This window comes from Myxocyprinus asiaticus, chromosome 10, assembly GCF_019703515.2.
Source record: "Myxocyprinus asiaticus isolate MX2 ecotype Aquarium Trade chromosome 10, UBuf_Myxa_2, whole genome shotgun sequence".
In the NCBI taxonomy this organism is placed as follows: Eukaryota; Metazoa; Chordata; class Actinopteri; order Cypriniformes; family Catostomidae; genus Myxocyprinus; species Myxocyprinus asiaticus.
The window spans coordinates 14,798,643-14,818,376 of record NC_059353.1 but is presented as its reverse complement, the minus strand read 5'-3'; the positions used below and the strand labels follow the sequence as shown (position 1 = coordinate 14,818,376).

Here is a 19,734-nt window from a genome sequence, read left to right as displayed (position 1 = left end):
GTTGTATCAAATTGTATATAAATGGTCAAAAACTTGTTTGTGTGTTTTTGTATGTTGTATTGTATTGTGATTATTACTAATACAGTTTATTAATATAGCTTATACTTTAGGATTGGAGCTCTCAGAGCAGAGCATTTTATCAAGAGAGTACTCATAACAAACTGAAGTAATCCTTAAATAATGACAAAGGCACATATTTCCATAATCTTTAATTCTGAAAAATAGATCTTTAAATAGTTTTACAAATATTATATAATTTCTGACATCTTTAAGTCAAATGTAAATAATGCCACAAAACAGATAAATACAGTAAATTGTACTGGAAATTGAGTATTACTGCATAAAGCACACATAAGGACTACATAAACTGGCATAAACTCTGCTGCTTATAACATTGCTACACATTGCAATGAGTAAACTTTTTTTTTTTTTTACAAAGCCTTCATAAACATTGTGTACTCAACCCCTTATGTATGCAAGATGTAGAAATACAGTGTACAATGTGACCATTAAATACTTGATTAAGCTGTGAAAGACACCGCCACCTTTACAGTGAGAAACATGTAATTGACCATGTGAATGAACACAAAACAGTTACAAACCTTCATGGACCTATAAGTACAGCAGATTTCTTGTAGTATAATAAGACATGTTCCTGATGTTTGAAAGGCATTGCTTGTTTTACCCCAAGCTGTCTTTAAGTGTAAGTTTCTGAAGGTGTGTTTGTGTGTGCCTTCCAGTCTCATTTCTTTTCAAATATCAGGTAGGGCTGGGCTGATTTCCTGTGGTTGAGTCATTGCATACCTGAGTATGAGCAAATTTATGCATAGTTTAACTGCTTTATTACTTAAATGACTATAACAATATGTAAAGTTAACTTGTATGTGTATAGAACAAGAGAGACAGCTATGTAAAAATGTGTGCGTCTTTACTGTATATGTGAGAATGTTCCAGTGTTGGCAGAATAGAAAACCCATTTTAAAAAGTTGTGTTTAATATCTTTTTTACAAATGGATTTTTTTAAAGAATCAATTTAGTCATGTCCATGTCCACTTGTTTCCTCAAATGAGGGTCGACCCACAGAATTGCTGTATCCTTTTAGTCTTTTAATAGAGGAGTCTATTCAGGGTCTTAAATGGTTCTGTTCTTCATTTCAGAATTTGTTCCTCACTTCCTTTTTCTCAATTAGGTTCCTTTCTCCATTCCTTTCTTTTCTTGTTTCCTTCTTTTAGATCCTTTGATCCCATCAATTCAGTTCCTTAATGACTGAACACTTCTTTTTCTAAAGACATTCTCAGCCCCCTGTCTTCCTTTCATCTGTCATTGTCCATCATGCTCCAGGGGTGGAAATGTTTCGGGTCCAGCACATGAGTCCCGACCCAGTGCAGCAGTGAGGAATACCAGTGTATCCCCATGGCCTGATGTCCAACTGGCCCTCCCCAGCTATGGAGTACCCTGAGTGGGCCAAAAGCCCAGTGAGCCAGCCAGTGCTGGTCCACGGCTGCATAGCAGGAGGAAACTATGCCATTGACCACCACTGTGCCATGGCGGGTGAGTGGAGCAAAAACCCCCTTGTCCTCCTGGATTTGGATCTTAGTGACCCGGGACAGATGCCCCTGCTGTCCTGCTCCTTGTGTGGACACCACACACTGACCTGGCAGAACGTCACTAGCAAACACAGATTGCAGCTCTCCACTCACTACAGGCCCTGAGCAATTCCCCTGAAATACAAACAGGAGATGGGCTGCCGTCAGGGTCAGTTTAGCACCTGAGTCTGTTTCAATGGTGTAGAACTGCTTCTGTACAGAAGAATCTCGGTCCAGGAAGGCGATAACTTCACTGTAGATGAGCGGTCCGCTGCCATCACTCTTTGATGATGCAAGTACTTTCTCTCCAGGCTGTATGCTCTCTATGGTCTTCATGCTACCATCCTCAACAGTGACGAGAGCAGAAGCTGGAAAACAGCCCCCAGTCTTAGTAGCCACAGAGTGCTCTTAGAGGGAGAAAAAAAAAACATAGGCAATGTGAAAGTCTTGATACCTTGATAGCACGAGTCAAATGTAAACAGTACCCTAGAAGAATTTTAAAGGCTATGTGGGCTCATCGTAGAGGGTTGTCCATTAAAGCTTTGGATTGTTCAAATATATAGATGGCGCAATACCTTCCTCAGATTAATCTACTATTGCCTCAGCATACACATACATATTTTTTTTTCCATCACAGTGGGAACTTTCCATTGACTTCCATTATATTTGCAATGAGCTAGAGATATTTTCTTTCTCCGATCTTAACCTAACCCTTAAGAACCCAATATACTTCAAATACAATCGAAGAATGAATCGGTGTGACATCATTTAGAGCAAAATCTGGCCAAAAAGGTGTTTTTGCATTTGATTCTGTGGTTCGTAAATGTGCGATATTTTAGGAAAACGTCTAACAGGCTGCTAAACATCTTCTTACTTCCATTGGTCCAAGTCATCGTTAGGTGTGATCTGGAGCTCCAGCTACCTTGAGGCTGACAGCTAATTCCCACTCATGGCATTCAGTCAGTCAAGATCAGTCAAAATGAACACACTGGTGTGCAGTTATTATGGAGCTGGTGCAAATTTACCAACATCACAGATTGTTCGCGTAGAGACATTTTACAAGACCGTCATGCATTTTTTAAAACTAGTCTATAAAAGGAATAAAATCTTCTCAAATACTCTTAAGTGCCCATTCACTCTTTTGTTTTATTTGCCTTCTGCAGTGAAAGCCATTTACACATCTGCCCATAGTAAGATATGCCTATCATCATTCTTTTGTCTGTATTCTTTACATTAACACATTTTTATACACCAATATTTGTAGTTGTATCAGTCATCATAAATTACAATAACAGAGTGTAACGGGTGCATAATATAGCTGGATATAGCATGTTAGCGCATTAGCGTCATGAATTCAGAATGTAAATACAAATTGCACATTTTTTTCTGCATAAATATTAAATCATCATCGAGTGGTTAAAACAGATTATTTTACTGATCTAGTGTGAATTCTACTCAGAATGCGGCATAAAGTCATTGATAACACATTTTGATGTCACATTAGTTTTACTGAGCATCTTCATGTTTAAATGTACACCACAGTGGTGTGGTGGGTGTCTGAATGTTCGCAAACATTATACTTTGCTCGGCTGTTTCGAACTTCTTTTTAGGCCTACCTCTGAACAAAGAACGAAGAAGAACTTCTCCTGAAGTACATCAGGGCCATTAGAGAAACCTTTTTGCATTTTTTACATTTAATGCAAGGGAGGAAAAACCTCACACACTGTCCATAAAACATTTTTGTCTTTATTTAGAGGCCATAAGATTTTTTTCTATGGACACGTGTGCAAGATTTTTCTTGCATTTGACTTTTTGAGCCTACAAACCTAAATAAAGTGGATATAAAAGTTTTTCAGTGTTTGGTGCTGGACGTCTCAGCTGTTTTATTGTTTACTATGTTTATTAAGATGCTTTCTTTGTGGGGACCATTGATTGGTACCCACAATGTAGGTGATTTCTGATTGCACTATACTTGTCAGGACAACTGCTCCTGAAAATCTAGGAAAAACACACAGCCAAGCACACAAACACACTCTCGCTCTCATTGTAAATGCATACAAATCCAATCAAACTGAAAGTCGCGGTGGCAATGTAACCCTGTGTGTGCAGGTAAACATTTCAAATGCCATACTTCAAGCTAATTAGTTTTCTCTTTTCACAAAATTCCAGTCAGTAGGTAAAACTGCAATAAAAGCTTATAAATAATCACTTGATTGAATCAATCTCTCCTGTCCAACAGAAGTGACTGGGGTCAAGAGCCATGCATGCACTACAGAAACTGTAATGAGTCTCAAGTCTCCGTTTAGACCTACACAAATATTTGGGAAAGGTAAGTAATAGGGCAGGTGATAAGACAGGCTGTGTGTGATGAGGAGTTCCTCGTCACACTGAGATAAGAGATCCGAGAGAGGGAACAACAGAATTGCCATCTGGAAAACAAAGGAGCTGGTTAATCATTTCAGAACACTTTAGCAGCCAGTCCTACTTCTTAAGGCACATTCTGTCTCTCTTATACACATCCACAAGTACACAAGAGTAAAGCACTCTGAAATCGTCACAAAACCACTATAAATACTGTTTGGTTTCTCTTGAGTAATGCAAATTATATTTCTTATACTAATCTCCCTCTGTCCAGTTCTTCACCAATAGTATTTACTTAAGTCATGATTGAAAATAAATCTTATAAAATTATAAGTTATATGAGTTAGTATTAGGAAATCTAAAGGTGGGCAAATACATGAATCTTGGTTTCAACCAAAGAGTCACACTGTGGATCCTTGAATCAGCTCACTATAATCTGACAAACTGCATATTTATTACTGATTCTAAGTGCCTGAAATCTAGGACTAACAGCTCAGACTGCTGAAGAACACACCTATAGAGGACTTTGATAATGCAGAAGCAGACAACAGGTCTTGGTCGTGTTTGCACGCTCTATCAGAGAGATAATGGAAATGACTCACAAATGTCCACACAAGTCTCATTCCTCAAGGAGAAATACTCAACAGACAAAAAACTGACACATTTAGGCCATTAAACATTGGGTTAAAGCCAAATCCTCACGGCCAAAAAATTGATTTATGCATGTTTTGTATATGCTCATTTATGTGTTTGTGTACTGTATGTGTAAGTGAGGAGAAGTTGTAGCGTTTGTTGAATAAAAGTAAAGGGATAGTACACCCACAAATGAAAATTCTGTCATAATTTACTCACCCTCATGTTATTCCAAACCCATATAACTTTCTTTTTTCCATGTAACATGAAAGATGTTAAGCAGAATGTACACCTTAGTCACTATTCACTTTTTATTGTATAGAAAATGCCCATGTAAATGGGTGAGCCATCCCTTTAACTTCCTAAAAATCTAAATTGGAATCTTAGTGTCCACCAAATGATTATCCAGGCCAAACACTGCCAGAAGAGACAATAAGAGAGTGCACTTTTATTTTGCTGCTTGTCTGGCTAATAATTTGGTCTCTGGTGACTCAGGTAGAGGCAGGTGTTTTAGGTTTAATGATGTGGTCTGTTACCTATTTGTTACCTTCATCCCAGGTCTACCACTTATCTCACCCTAAGCCAATGAGAACTGACCACCTTCTCCACAATAGCACACACCTCATTTAATTGCAGCCTGAATGCATATGAACCTTTCAACTTGAGCTCTTTTTATAGTTTTAACACATAGATCAAATGGGGCCCATGCACAAGCTCTGGGGACTGACACTTTTATACCACAGTCATAAACCTGTTTAAACAAAATGTCTATTGGGAGAGCCAGATAGTTTATTCCAGTATTTACCTCATATTAGATCACAGTTTTGGTGGTGGAAAGCTATAGTATAATAATGCTCAATTAAACCGATAAAATCCATCACTGAATATTGGAACATTTTGTTATATAAATGAATCTATTTAAAATGGTGCCTATGGACTTTTATTATCAAAGTCGAGATTTTAGGTTAAAATTTATAGTACTGTATATAAGAAAGTGTATATATTAGGTTCTGTAACTGGTGACCATTTCTTTACATTTTTCACCATTTAAAAAAATGTTTTGCCTTAATTCGTTTTAAATGGCTCTGCGGTGTGACAATTAATTATTAAAAGTACTAATATACACTCACTGAGTACTTTATTAGGAAAACTATGGTCCTAATAAAGTGGCCGATGTGGTCTTCTGCTGTTGAAGCCCATACGCCTCAAGGTTCAACGAGTTGTGCATTCTGAGATGCTATTCTGCTCACTACAATTGTACAGAGTGGTTATCTGAGTTACCATAGCCTTTCTGTCATCTCGAACCAGTCTGGCCATTCTCCGTTGACCTCTCTCATCAACAGGGTGTTTCCGTCCACAGAACTGCTGCTCACTGGATGTTTTTTGTTTTTGGCACCATTCTGAGTACATTCTAGAAACTGTTGTTCATGAAAATCCCAGGAGATCAGCAGTTACAGAAATACTCAAACCAGCCCGTCTGGCACCAACAATCATGCCATGGTCAAAATCACTGAGTCACATTTTTTCCCCATTCTGATGGTTTATGTGAACATTGACTGAAGTTCCCGACCTGTATCTGCATTGTTTTATGCATTGCACTGCTGCCACACGATTGGCTGATTAGATAATCGCATGAATAAGTAGGTGTATAGGTGTTCCTAATAAAGTGCTCAGTGAGTGTATATGTAGTCTCTCGATGGATGAGGTCATAAAAGCTACATGAATAATGATCATAAAAGTAATCACAAAATGCAGTTTAAAATAGTTTTCAGTGGAATATAGCATGTTAGGGTTAGGACATGTCAACTTAATAAAAGTATTTAATGTCAACAAACCATGTGTATGCACCTATCTATTTATAGAGTAATTTATTAATTCTCAGTCCTACCTGACTTAACACTGCAGTGGACGTGAGCTTTGGACTCATAGTAGACCCAATCAAAACCGGCCTCCACTGCTAGACGTGCCAACATGCCATATTTATTGCGGTCGCGATCAGAGGTGGTGATATCGATAGCTCTGCCCTCGTAGTGCAGTGAATCTTCAAAATGATGGCCGTCTTCATCCCAGCCCTCAGTCACCCGGAGCTTCAACCCGGGCCACATGTTCCTCACTGAGATAGCCAAAGAGTTCAGCTTATCTTTACAGCGCTGTGGATGCAACACGGAAAGAGTCTAAGGTTATAAAAGTGGAAGATTATGTTTTTCCTTCATTAGAGTTTTGCAACATATATTCAAACAAGATTTCTTCATGTATAACTCCAAAGAGCTACACAGATTAAGGTTTCTGGCTGACAACGTGAGACAAGAATTTAACGATACAACTGTTAAAAGTAATAAATACTATGAAGAATGTCAGAAATGCCGAGTGAAGCACAAAAAAAGCATTAATTATGGAACAATGGAAAAGAGTGGTAAAACTGATACAAATGATAGTATGTTATTGTTGCATACAGTTTCCTGTAGCACATTATCCAGAGCTGTGTTATGCCGGAATAAATGATACTTCAAAGGGCAATGATCACCTCTAAACTGGGTTAAAGTGTATGACAATATTACTGCAGACCTTATGCCAAATAAATGTTTGCTTGGACAGGTTAACATCTACATTTTTATTATGTAAAAGATTTCTTTGATCCACCTTATTCATTTTTTTATTTTTAGATATTCCCAAACATTTTCTTTCATAAATAAATTCGTTTTTAAATGCTGTATTAATTACTTAATGTGTTTCTATAATGCCCCGCTCCCCCCCTCCCCCCAACACACACCCACCCTTTTACTTCAATGTTTCATACTACATGCCACTGTGATAGTGCTACCTCTGTTATAGTGTTTAACCCATGAATAGTTTGTTTTCAAAAGTTCCCATGTAAAACATTACATATGACAAATTATTGAATCATGAGAAGAAGAACTGACTGATGCTACAACCCACAAAAACAGACCAAGTTATTTATACCTTCCCACAGGTATTTTTCAGTGACCGAGGTACAAACATGTTCAAAATGTTAAGAGTGATTCGCTTTTACTCATTTAGCCTAACCACATTCACCACCCTCTAAACACAGGACAACATTTTTGCTTTTAAAAGCAAATTCATATTTTTAGCATGGAAACAAGAGCACATTGCCAAAGAACAGTACATACATAACCATATACTATTTCAAGACAATATCTGTTACATGATTTAAAGAGAAAATAAGAGTAAATATGTTCAAATGTATGACCCATTTATGAGTTAATTTATACATTGTTTATATCAGGTACACACTGAATGGAAATTGGTGCAGATTTTTTCTCTCTCTCTCTCTCTCTTATTTGAGACATCTATTTATTCTTACAACTGTCTAACAAAGACAATATATATATATATATATATATATATATATATATATATATATATATATATATATATATATTATGTTTAATGTTAAATTTAGAATGGGTTACACTAAGAAACTTAATTTTGTCCCAGATTGTATATTAGCTTCCACACCTGTCCTGGAAACACCTGCTCTCCTTCCCAGTTGATAATTTGAAGAACACGAATGTTCCTAATGAACAAAGATAAAAGTTCCCTCGATGGTTAAAATAATGCTGATAAAATATTTCATATTTCAAGTTACTTCTGTATTGTTATGCATGCGCACTAACCGTTGTTATATAGAGTCAATGCGTAAAAGGTCAAATTGAACACAGACGATCATAAGGGTTAACATTTGACAGGTTTTAGATTTGACAATGACAACTTGTGTTAATATTAGCCTGTGTGAGTGACGCCCGATCATAACTTAAACACAAACCGCTGTCAGCAATCAGTTCCACTGAAAGCTGTGAAGATCGATAAGAGCGCGTCGGTGGGACTGAGCAAAGGGCACACTGGTGAGCAACAGGTTTAATGTGCTTGCAATTGAATCAAAGCCACTGAGTGTCTTTCTAATGGGCAGATAATTGAATTCATTCCCGTTGCATTATCCAAGTGTTGCTCACCTGCGTCATGAGTCGATCCGCACCTGTGTTCTCCTCATCTTTGAAGATGATATCTGGGTTGTAGTTCGGCGTCAGCTCTTTAAAGCGCTCAGAGTTCCTGCTTATCTTGCCCTCGTGTCTTCCGCTGGCTCCCAGTGTCTTTTCGGCAACATTTGGACTAAACTGCTTGTAATTAAGGGGTGTCAGTTTCTTCGGAGGCCGCCTTTTCCCATATCCCCTCCCCGGCCCACAGCCCTCGTTAACAGGTGCGAAAATCAGGGCGCAGCCGACGAGGATCCCAAACACCACGGGGAGACGCATTCCACCCCAACCCCCCGGGCACTCGAACACGGAGTGGTAAGGTGGCACAGCTTGCCGTTGAGTTAGAAACTACCCCCCCAGCCGATCCTTATTCCCCCCCACGGGGTAAAAGATGGGGGGTGGAGGACAAAATCTCTACTTCTTTATCACCCTTATTCTCGTCATCGTCAGTGCGTAAAAGTTAAGTCGGTTTACGCAGAGGCTGTCATGGAGAGACGCTGGAGAAAAGATCCAGTGGTACCAAGTTTTCAGTGCCCATAGAATGCGAAACGTTCGTCTCTCGAGAAAAACACCGACATGAGAATGAGCAGGCAAGTCCATTTATTTATCTAAAAGACCCTAGGCAAGAGTGAGAGAGACGCGGTATAACTCCGACGCAGACCAGGACAGCTGTCAGAGAGACTTGCTGCTGTCTTTGAATCAGCTCCTTTGGCGCACGTCTTCCACTTGAATCGGGAATTAAAATGATCTGAGTTGCCACCGGCGCACTGAGACCGCACCCTGCCAGTTTTTTGCCCCTCTCTATCCCTGCCTGCCACTCCTCCCCACGGGTCACATTGGGTGCGTCGTATACCCACCGGCTCTCTTTAACGCTTCACAGCGCCTGACTGGGCAAATACAAATCTCAGAGACGAACTGTGGACTCAGACGCTCCCATTCATAGATCCACAAATAGAGCGCAAGAGAACAAGCCTAGCTACTCCTCAAACAAACGCGAGCGAATATTGCCCTGCCCGCCTACTTGTTATAACATTAATACACTTAAGGAAACACACTGGACAAGAAGCTGGCGCACTCATTTGAATGATTGAATTAAAGAGTTCACCCAAAAATAAAAATTCTCTCATCATTTACTCACCGACATGCCATCCCAGATGTGAATGACTTCCTTTCTTCTGCTGAACACAAAGATTTTAAGAAGAATATTTCTGCTCTGTAGGCCCATACAATGCAAGTGAATGGTGACCACAATTTTGAAGCTCCAAAAAGCACTTAAAGGCAGCATAAAAGTAATCCGTAAGACTCCAGTGGTTTAATCAGAAGTGATATGAAGGTGTGGGTGAATTTTTTCCAGTAGGTGGCGATATGCATGACGAATGTAAATTGCCAAAAAACAAAAAGTGAAAGTGGGGATTGATCATATAAATGGACATAAATATTGATCTGGGATGGCACGAGGGTGAGTAAATAATGAGAGAATTTTCGTTTTTTGGTTGAACTATCTGTAAAGGGGGTACAAGGGAAAGGAGGAGGCGAGAACCGGCTTAACAATGTAAATAATATTTAATTAAATAAAAAGACACACAAACACATACAGGGCAGCAGCCCATAATTCTCTCTCTCTCGAACTACCGGCCCCGCCCTCCTCCGCACTACACTCCTCCCTGCGTTGCCTCAGGCCGGGGAGCCCCCAGCATGACGTACACCTTACGCCCCACCTGCCGGCAGGTCGTCCCCGCCTTCCAGGAAAGGCCAACACGGAGCAACAGCGTGAGAGAGGAGAGAGAGAAAAAGCTCACTCACTGGTTCTCTAATGCTCCGTCGCGTGGTCCCCGATCACTCCTCCACCCTCTCAGTCGGATGACAGCCGCTCCTCCCTGGGCGGACCGGAGTCAAACCTCCGACCCCCAGTGGACAGAATGCCCCTCCGCTTTTCTGGCCACTGGCAGTGACTCCATCACTCCAGGCGGTCGGGGAGTCCCGTCCCTCCTCGCCTCGCGGATGGAGGCCGTTCCCCGCATCTGGACGGTCGGGCTACTCCGTCCCCCGGCGGATGGCAGCAGCGCTCCCCTGGGTGGACGGCAGTGTCGAGGACTCTACGACTGGGTTTCGGCACCAATGTAAAGGGGGTACAAGGGAAAGGAGGAGGCGAGAACCGGCTTAACAATGTAAATCATATTTAATTAAATAAAAAGTCACTGAAACACATATAGGGCAGCATCCCATAATTCTCTCTCTCTCGAGCTGCCGTCTTCGGTCGCCTTTATCCCTCGCTCGCCTCATCAGGCTGATTGGGGTCCGGGCGTCCGTCATTCCACCCGGCCCCGCCCTCCTCCGCGCTACTCTATACCTTTAAGATTTATTGATCAGCAGACACCCGTTCGTATAGGCTGTTAAGTTTCAGTGACAGATGTAACGATGTTGCTTATATGAATTAAGCAATATCACAAGAGCAAGAGTGCTGTTGTTCCACAGGCCAAGTTTTGAACTAGTGGTGTTTTATTCATAAACGAATAAGTATTTTAAGTGAACGTCCACATCCATTGTTTCGGTGGTTCACGACTCTTGTGTGTGTGCTTTTTTCTTTTAAATCAGTTAAATCAATGATTAAATGACTCACTTGTTACATAAAATAAGCTAATTTGTTGCCGTCTATAGGTGTACATATGCAACTCCAGAAATAGTCATTGAAAGAATCTGTGAATAAATTCAATAGCTGCTTATCCACCATCTTGGTGAATGGTTAACTTTGTGGAACTGTGCCATTCCATACCAATCTGGGCTCATTGGCACAGTTACAGTTTCTTTTTCCACTGTGGTGCTGCAAAATTGGGATTAGAATGGACTGACTGGGGAAATGATCAATCATGAGCTGCCACGTCAATTCAAGCATTCCACCAGTACAGTTCTCTGTCCTGAGCACGGTTAGCTAACTCACTGCAATCTAACGGTTCCTCAACGTGCTCAGAACCATTTGTCCCAAAGGTGGAAATGTGCTTAAAATGAAGTAAATTCGGGAGGAGATAGTTCATCTAATCCTGTCAATCATAATTTCATAACCTTTTGTTTTTATATTCTGCTGCTTACCTTGGTCTTGCGACAGTCCTTCTGGCATCCCACCCCCTCCCCTACACCTTTATTTTCTTGCATCGAGGTACCTCCTTCAGTTAAGGCCATGTTTCACCTTTATATCTCCTTGCTCTAATCTGGCAGCTCAGAGGGGGATCTCAAGCCCGAGCAGAATCCAGTGCTCGAGCCCCCTGTTCACTGGACTGCTTGCCAAATCTGTTTATCATTATTCCAAGGATTATATGAGCAAGCGAACTCATGAAATAAACCATGAATAAAAATCACCAACATTAGAGCTCAGCAGTGCCCGCCCACTTTTTCAGGTGTCTTGTTTCCTGAAGTGTTTTTTCCATTCATTTTTTTCACAGGGATTTCATAGATGACTTCATAAAAGCATTCTAAGCAGTGAACCAAACCAACCAGCTCCTATGTGCATCACTAAATTTCAAGATTTGATTTGAAGCAAAAAAGTAATTGAAAATTGGACAAAAAGCTGAAGATACAAGACTGTATAGTTTACGTCAGTAATGAGGGAATGAACTACAATCCCTTGAAGCATTGTGAATGGTGTAGTCGCCTAAAAATGACAGAAATATAGAAAACTCGGTAATTTTGTTATGCATGTGGACATGGACTTGCACTGACACCTAGCAGTGTGGATGCAGCATAATTTAAACAACAGTTTTCAGGTACTGATGCAGTTGTAGGAACCCACAATTCACAGTCAGCCATGATTATTTTAATCAGTGAGTGAAAGTGTCCAATAACAGGGTGGTGACTGTGATATTAAACAAGTAGTATTCGGCTGCTCATGTGATCCTAACATGGCAGCCCCCATGTGCGGACTCTGTAGAATAAAACAGCTTTTATAAAGTTAATGATATGACAGGAGTCTTCATCTCATGTGAGTGGTCATGATTTTATACATATGTTTCAAAATTACTATTCATTTCTTTTGAAGTTAAACTTTTTTTGAAGAGGAAAAAAGTACTTTGTGCACCTTTAAATTGTTGATAATAATTATAGAAACAATACATTTTAAGTAGGAAAATGAATCAATTAAAAATATGTTACTAATTAACCGCACAATTTTTTTGTGAGTAATCGTGATTAAATATGGTACATGGTACATTAAACATAATCATAATCATAAATATATTTATTAAATACTCTGTCTTGCAAGAAATTGGTTAGTCATGATTTATTTTTACCATTTAAATATGTACATTAGTTAACAAATAGTTAATTAGACATATGTTTACATGCCATAAAATCAGTGGACTTCTTGTAATTAAAAGTTGAGCCAAATCTTCTGGCGTTATCCCGGGGACTTTTTTAATAATAGAATCAAATGGGCAGATTCAATTTATATCAGGCTTTATTGGCAAGATAAAATTAAGTGTACATTGCAGATGCATTATATAATACACTATACTTACAGATATAAAACAAATTGAATGCTGATGTTTAATTTGCTGAAGTTTAAAATCTCAAAACTATTGTTTTCTTTAGCTGCCATTCAGTCTCTATCATGCACACTCTGGGTCTCTTTCCCACACCTGACTCACCGCTTGCAAGCGAAGTCTCTATTCTCCATACAGTAAATCTGCTCCCGTGTTTATTATGCCCAGGACATGTGTCGTGCGTAATGAATAAATGTGCACTGCTCCACACAATCAGTTTCTGTGTTAGGATGTGCAGTCAAGTCAAGCGTGTACCTCCTGGAAATGTATATATGCCAGTTTTAGCCACAGGAAGTGTTATTTGTACCATATATTAACAACCTCGGACCTCACAGTTCTTTAAAGGTTTATAAGCTATTGTTAGAATTTTATTCCCTATGGAAAAAATGAATGGGATTTTTACTTCCGGATTCTGACCGTTGCGCTCGATTTGGAAAGCCACAAACACTGAGAAATGGAGTTATACAAATACTGAAGCATCTCAGTGCTGTTGGACTGTACATCAGCACTCTTAGAATACCGCTCATCCAATCAGATTCGAGGACCAGAACTAACTGTTGCATAATACATTATAAAGTATGGCCATGACAACCATAGTGAAAATGCAATTTAACTGAGAACAAACACAAAAGACTTGTATGTCACAGAGAAAACATCAAATACTACCCATGGCAACCTTTTATTTTAGTGCATAATTATTTTTTAGAAATTCCTGTTGGCTCTCATTTGTATCAGATATTAGGGGGAAAAAAAGCTTCATTGTGTACTGGCCTGTGCTGAGGTGATGGGCAGTGGTGGGACCTGCATGAGGGGTTCACTGTTCTAATTGCAGATGAAGCTGGTAAAGAGGGCCCCTCTTTACCGGCTTCATCTGCAATTAGAACAGTGAAGAGGGGAGCATATATCTTGGATGAAGGTTACACAGGAGCAGCTCTATTCTGCAGCACTGAGAGAAGACGCTCCACTTAAACAAGTGAAGACTGTGTGGATATAGCCAGTGGTCAGCACCTTAAGAACAGTTATATCCATGACACTCAAACTCTGTTCAGTTTCTCTTTAAATGAGGGAAAGGAAACAGACCCAAGTCTTCCAAATTAGCTCTGCAAATATTTGCCGGAAAGAGGCTAGTGGTTTTCTGCCCATTTCAAAAGCAAATTTAACAGACGTAGGGTTTGGTGTTGATTTACTTTTTATTATTTACGTCTGTAAATATCAAAGTATTTTAGTTCTGGGGGGGTGTTGTGTCCTCATTTGGAACAGGGAGTTAAAGAGAGTAATTGAGCAAGTGAGCAAAACACTACTGTCACTCTTTCACTCATGCTCACTTTCACTCTCTCTCACCTTGACAACTTGTCAAATACAGGGGAAGTGAAACGGTGTGCCTATCTTACTCATCCGTCATTCTCTCACTCATGGCCCATTATTCTCTATCTGTTCCTCTACTCTGTTCCATAAATCATGTGTTTTTTCCTTTCTTCAATCCTTCCCTGGCGGTTGTTTCTGTTAGCCTGCTATGTATATTAAAAGCCTTTCAACCTTTCAATGGCTACTTACAAGATCCAAAATTAACTTTTTGCCACACTTGGACAATGGCGGATGCTTTGAAAAAATATACAGACCAGGCAACTATATTTTGCATTATTTTATAAACATTGTCCATATGACAATGGAATTTTCGAGCATTTTTTTTCCTTGCATATTTATTTAACAGATTGTGTCACTTGCAGCATCATATATAAGATGACATAGCCTCCGTCTCAGATGAACTGCACCTAGTATCAGCCTCAGACGGCATGTAACATTTTCTGCTTTCCTTACTTAAGCGAGTCTAAACTGCAATTGTCACAAAAGCATTTAGACCCATTCCGATTTTGTATGGGTGGCTTAAAGTAAGGAATATTCCACATGTATTGCCACATGTTCTGGAGGAAAGAAAACTTGAGGTATCCTAGACAAACTTCTGACTGTAATGTTTCCACTTAAAAGGTGAAAGTTGTAAGGAGATGAGCAAATCACAACAAATGTTTAGTAGAATGTTTGATTTTAATCTTGCATGTCAATTTCATCAGCGAGGGTCGGGCTATCATTTTTACAATTCGATTTAAACCTCATACAGTATTATTCTGCAGTTTCTTATTAAGTAACTGGCCAACTGGTGAGTTGTATCAGCATTTGGTGCTTGGTGGGTGTTCATTTTGGACCCTGGTTACCTTGAATCCTAGCTGTTCTCTAGCTGTTCAAACTCTCCTCTAAACCTTATTTGACAAGACTTGCTTTCTTTACACAAGTCACACAACAGAGGATGGAAGGATTTCCCTTGAGGTTTATGATCCCTCTTGAAACCAGGTACTCTATCAGCATCCATGATTGGAATGTAAGTTTGAACTTGTTTTGACATTTTTTGCATCTTGACTCTGAAGATCACAGAGACACAATTACAGAGTTTGTGGATCCCATGGAGTGTGTCCTCTTCTCTTTGATGGACGTAAATACAGACATGGCTCCTTGCAGGCCTGCCTATTGAACTTGGCTGTTGACAATGCTTCAGAAGTGGTCAGATCCACTTAGAAATCCCTTCTGCCTTCAAGAAAAGAGCCCACGTCCTTAAAGGCAGCTCGGCAGCGGCTGTTCCCCGTCAACCAGGCGATGGCAGTGGTTTAGACGCCAGCCCAGGCCCTTTTAGTATGAATCCATTGATGTAGCAGAGTTATTAATTTGCCCTGTGAAATAAGAGGACACCACGGCCAAACAGAGGGAGATGGGTGCCTTTCAAATAATGCCAGCCAGGGAGTCTTTCATCTGCTGTCAGTGGAGTGAGAGAACTGGGTCTACTGGGTTTTCACATGGGCACTAGGGATACCCACGGAACTAACCAACAAAGGGTGTGCAGGAGGGACAGAGGGAGACTAAGCACAGTCGGGAAGGAGGAAAAAGAAAGAGAAAGAACATGGGCAAATTGTTTTTTCTCCACTATTAACTGGTTAACAATTCTGTTTTTAGTTGTTTTCGTTCTTTGGAATGGCGTTCTTGTGGATTGTGGTGGGATTTGGCATTCTGTGTGCCACTCTTTCACTCCCCTCAAGGTAATAGGAGCTTCTTTTTTCCTTCCACTTCCTGCTGTCCTTAACAACCTCAGAGGAAAGAGAGGAAGCACCTCAAAATGCATGATAAACCTCGTATGGCCTTAACAGCCTCCATTCTCCACTCATTCTTCCTTCAGTGGAAGCAACTTCCACCTTCCTTGTTTAAAAGACCTACATTGCTGCTCATCATGGTGGTATGTTGATGTCCCAATTAGGCTTCTTAACCAGCTAGCCTCCCTTGGTTAACCAGCTTTATTAGAAAGGTCAAGCTGAATAACATTTATCATTGTTTGCTGGTGAACAATATCTATGTTGGTCCACCAGGTAGACCAGCACCAAGCCTGCGTAAACTACAAACCCAATTCCAAAAAAGTTGGGACAGTATAGATAGATAGATAATTTATTTGTTCTCAAAGAGGAAATTTGTTTCCACCATGGGTGTGTAGAAAACATAAACACAACAACACCATACATATTAACCATCAAAACAATCACAAACATAGAGAAAAAAACAAAACAAAACAAGATCATACAATGAATGCCAGAGCATAAGATGGCATCACAATGGCAGATAACCTATGTGTTTAAAGCTCGTATAGCCATAGGAACAAAACTCCTACCATAGCAGGCCTCTCTGCACATGGGTAGTCTATACCTGCGGCCAGAAGGAAGGAGGATGAAATACTGATAAAATGGAATGGTCTGGATCATTTAAAATTTGATGTGCCTTCCGGAACGTAAATGAAATGACACAGTCCGATAAATTAGGGGTAGGAATACCAATAAATTTTCACGCTAAATTAGTTATCTTTAAGAGTTTGTTCTTATTGGTAACTGTTAGCATATGAAAGAAACAAATTGCACCATACATAAGACTTCGATAATACTTCGATACAGAAGAAGATGAAGACTAGGCTGAACAGACAGATGTTTAAGTTTACGAATAACTGCAAGTCTCTGTTGACAGCACTTGTAAATACCTAGAGTGTGCTGACTGAAGTTGAGATGTTTATCCAATGTTATGCCAAGATATCTGAAATGCTCCACCCTTTCAGCCATCTCTCCATTAATGATAATACTGGAAGGATGGATCAATGTTTTGGAAGGGCTAAAAACCAGTTCCTTATTCTCTGAGATATTAAGGTGGAGAAAGTTATCATCACACCATGTACTAAAATATGCTATAGAGAGTTGATAGTCCAAAAATGAATCATTGTCCTTATTAAACAGTGCAAGAATGGCAGTATCATCTGCATATTTAAAGTAGTGAGTGGTGGCAACTGGACTCTGACAGTCATTTGTATAGAGAATATAAAGAAATGGGTACACACCCCTGAGGGGCGCCAGTGTTAAGAACAATAATGGTTGATAATGCATTGTCCAGCTTTACCACTTGTGGTCTATTAGAAAGGAAATTATAAATCCAATATACTAGTGGTGATGGAACTTGCAGACACTGTAGTTTCTTGATTACCTGATGATGCTGAATTGAATTAAAGGCGGAGCTAAAGTCAATAAAAAGAAATCTGGCATGATTTCCAGGGATATCCAGGTGTTGAAGTAGACAGTGCAAGAGACAAGCCACTGCATCCTCTGTACCTCTCTTCTGCTTACATGCAAATTGGAGACAGTCCAAAAATGGTAGAACATATGAAAAGCATAATGTTTTGAACCATTTTCTCAAACATTTCATTATGATAGAGGTTAACGATACCAGCCTGTAGTGATTTAACTCTGTTGGATGAGTTTTTTTTGGAACAGGAATAACAACTGATGTTTTCCATATGACCGGTATTGTTGAAGTACGAAGTGATCGAAGGAAAACAGAATGAAGAATGGGGGTTAATTCCAGGGTGCAGTTTTTCAAGACCCGACCTGGAATTCCATCTGGCCCGGGAGCCTTATTCGGTTTACACCTAATAAACTGGAAATAGACATCCTGCTTAGTTAGAAGGGACTCATAATCCAACTCTTGAGAAGGCAAAGTATCCAAAAGGCTATCACATTCTGCTGAAAAATCAGAGGTATCAAAACGGGCATTAAAATTATTAAGATTAACAGCAAAGGTGGTGGGATCTAATACAGAAATAGCCTGTTTAACGGCTTGTCCAGTAAGAGACCTGACTCGCTGAAAAGCCTGTTTAGTGTTCATATTTGCAAAGTCCTGCTCCAATTTTTTTTATACTTCTTCTTAGCCTTAAAGATTTCATTTCTGATGTCCTGATTTATAATTTTTAGACCAGCAAAGTCCTTCTACCTAAAGGAAAGTTTTCTCTTGTGGAAAATATATTTTATCGATGAGTTGATCCATGGTTTTGAATTTGGGTATGTTCTGATAGTCTTTACCGGTATCAAGAAATCCATACAGAATTTAATGTAATCGGTAATAACTGAAGTCTGCTCATCAAGTTCTCCCTCGAAAACTTCCCAGTCTGTACATGCAAAGCAGCCTTGAAGGCATACAATAGCATCCTCCGACCATTGAGGGATGCTGTGTATTACCGGTCTGCGTTGTTTCAGCTGTTGTTTTTAAACAGGAACTAAATAGGTAATATTATGATCTGCTAATCCTAGCGGCGGGAGAGCTCTAGCTCTATAGGCTTCCGGGATATTACTGTAACACAAATCTATAGTTTTATTAAATCTTGTTGGTACATCCACATATTGATTGAAGGCTGGCAATGAGTAATCAAGCTGACAGCTGTTAAAGTCACCAAGAAGTAGTACTGGAGCATCCGTGTATTTGCTAAGCATAGCCTGTGTATTATACGCTATCTGCTCAGCCGCTGCCTTGACATTAGCGCTTGGTGAAACATACACACAGCTAAGCACAACATTCGAGATCTCCCTCGGGAGATAAAAGTATGAAAAATGCTAATAAAACAAAAAGGATTGATTTGTAAATTATATTCACCCTTTGTTATATTGAAGAGTACTACAACTACACATTATATGATGTTTTCCCTTGTGAATTTCATCTTTTTTTTTTTTTGTTGAAAATGTACAGTAATTTCAAATCAGATGATTGCAACACACTCCAAAAAAGTTGAGACAGAGGCAATTTAAGACTAATAATAATTTGACCAGTTGAAATAGCAAATCGATGTGAAACAGGAGATGTTAAACAGGTGAGGCAATTGTGTCATAATACTGTATACTGTATAAGGAGCCTCCAAAAACAGCCTAGTCCGTCAAGAGCAAGGATCGTTCAAGACTTGTCAATTTGCCAACAGATGCTTAAGCAAATAATCCAGCACTTTGAGAACAATGTTCCCCAAAGACAAATTGGAAGGATTTGGGGCATTTCACCCTCTACAGTGCACAATATAGTTAAAAGATTCAAGAAATCTGGTCAAATCTCGGTGTGTAAAGGGCAAGACGAAAACCATTTCTGAATGCGTGTGATCTCTGATCCCTCAGATGTCAATGTCTTAAAAGACAGCATTCATCTGTAATGGATATCATGAACATGGGCTTGGGATAACTTTAGTAAACCTTTGTTAGTATATACCACTTGCTGCTGCAT

General features: G+C 39.6%; 1 protein-coding gene across 1 annotated transcript; it reads right to left on the bottom strand.

The window, feature by feature from the left end:
• Window positions 1-194: 194 nt before the first annotated feature.
• ihha (Indian hedgehog signaling molecule a) lies at window positions 195-9,475 on the bottom strand. Its single transcript, XM_051709350.1, has 3 exons — window positions 8,573-9,475; window positions 6,469-6,730; window positions 195-1,993 (listed from the first exon to the last, which is right to left on the bottom strand). Exons 1-3 carry the CDS (start codon window positions 8,870-8,872, stop codon window positions 1,314-1,316), a joined length of 1,242 nt encoding a protein of 413 aa, XP_051565310.1. The 5' UTR covers window positions 8,873-9,475; the 3' UTR covers window positions 195-1,313.
• Window positions 9,476-19,734: the final 10,259 nt, after the last annotated feature.

Bases quoted from the DNA above. Each gene is read 5' to 3' on its own strand.
- ihha (XM_051709350.1), bottom strand. From the start codon at position 8,872: ATGCGTCTCCCCGTGGTGTTTGGGATCCTCGTCGGCTGCGCCCTGATT. The intron at 6,731-8,572 runs GTGAGCAACACT...TTGCATCCACAG, and splicing joins CGGATCGACTCATGACGCAG to CGCTGTAAAGATAAGCTGAA. The intron at 1,994-6,468 runs GTAGGACTGAGA...TCTCCCTCTAAG, and splicing joins CCACTGCAGTGTTAAGTCAG to AGCACTCTGTGGCTACTAAG.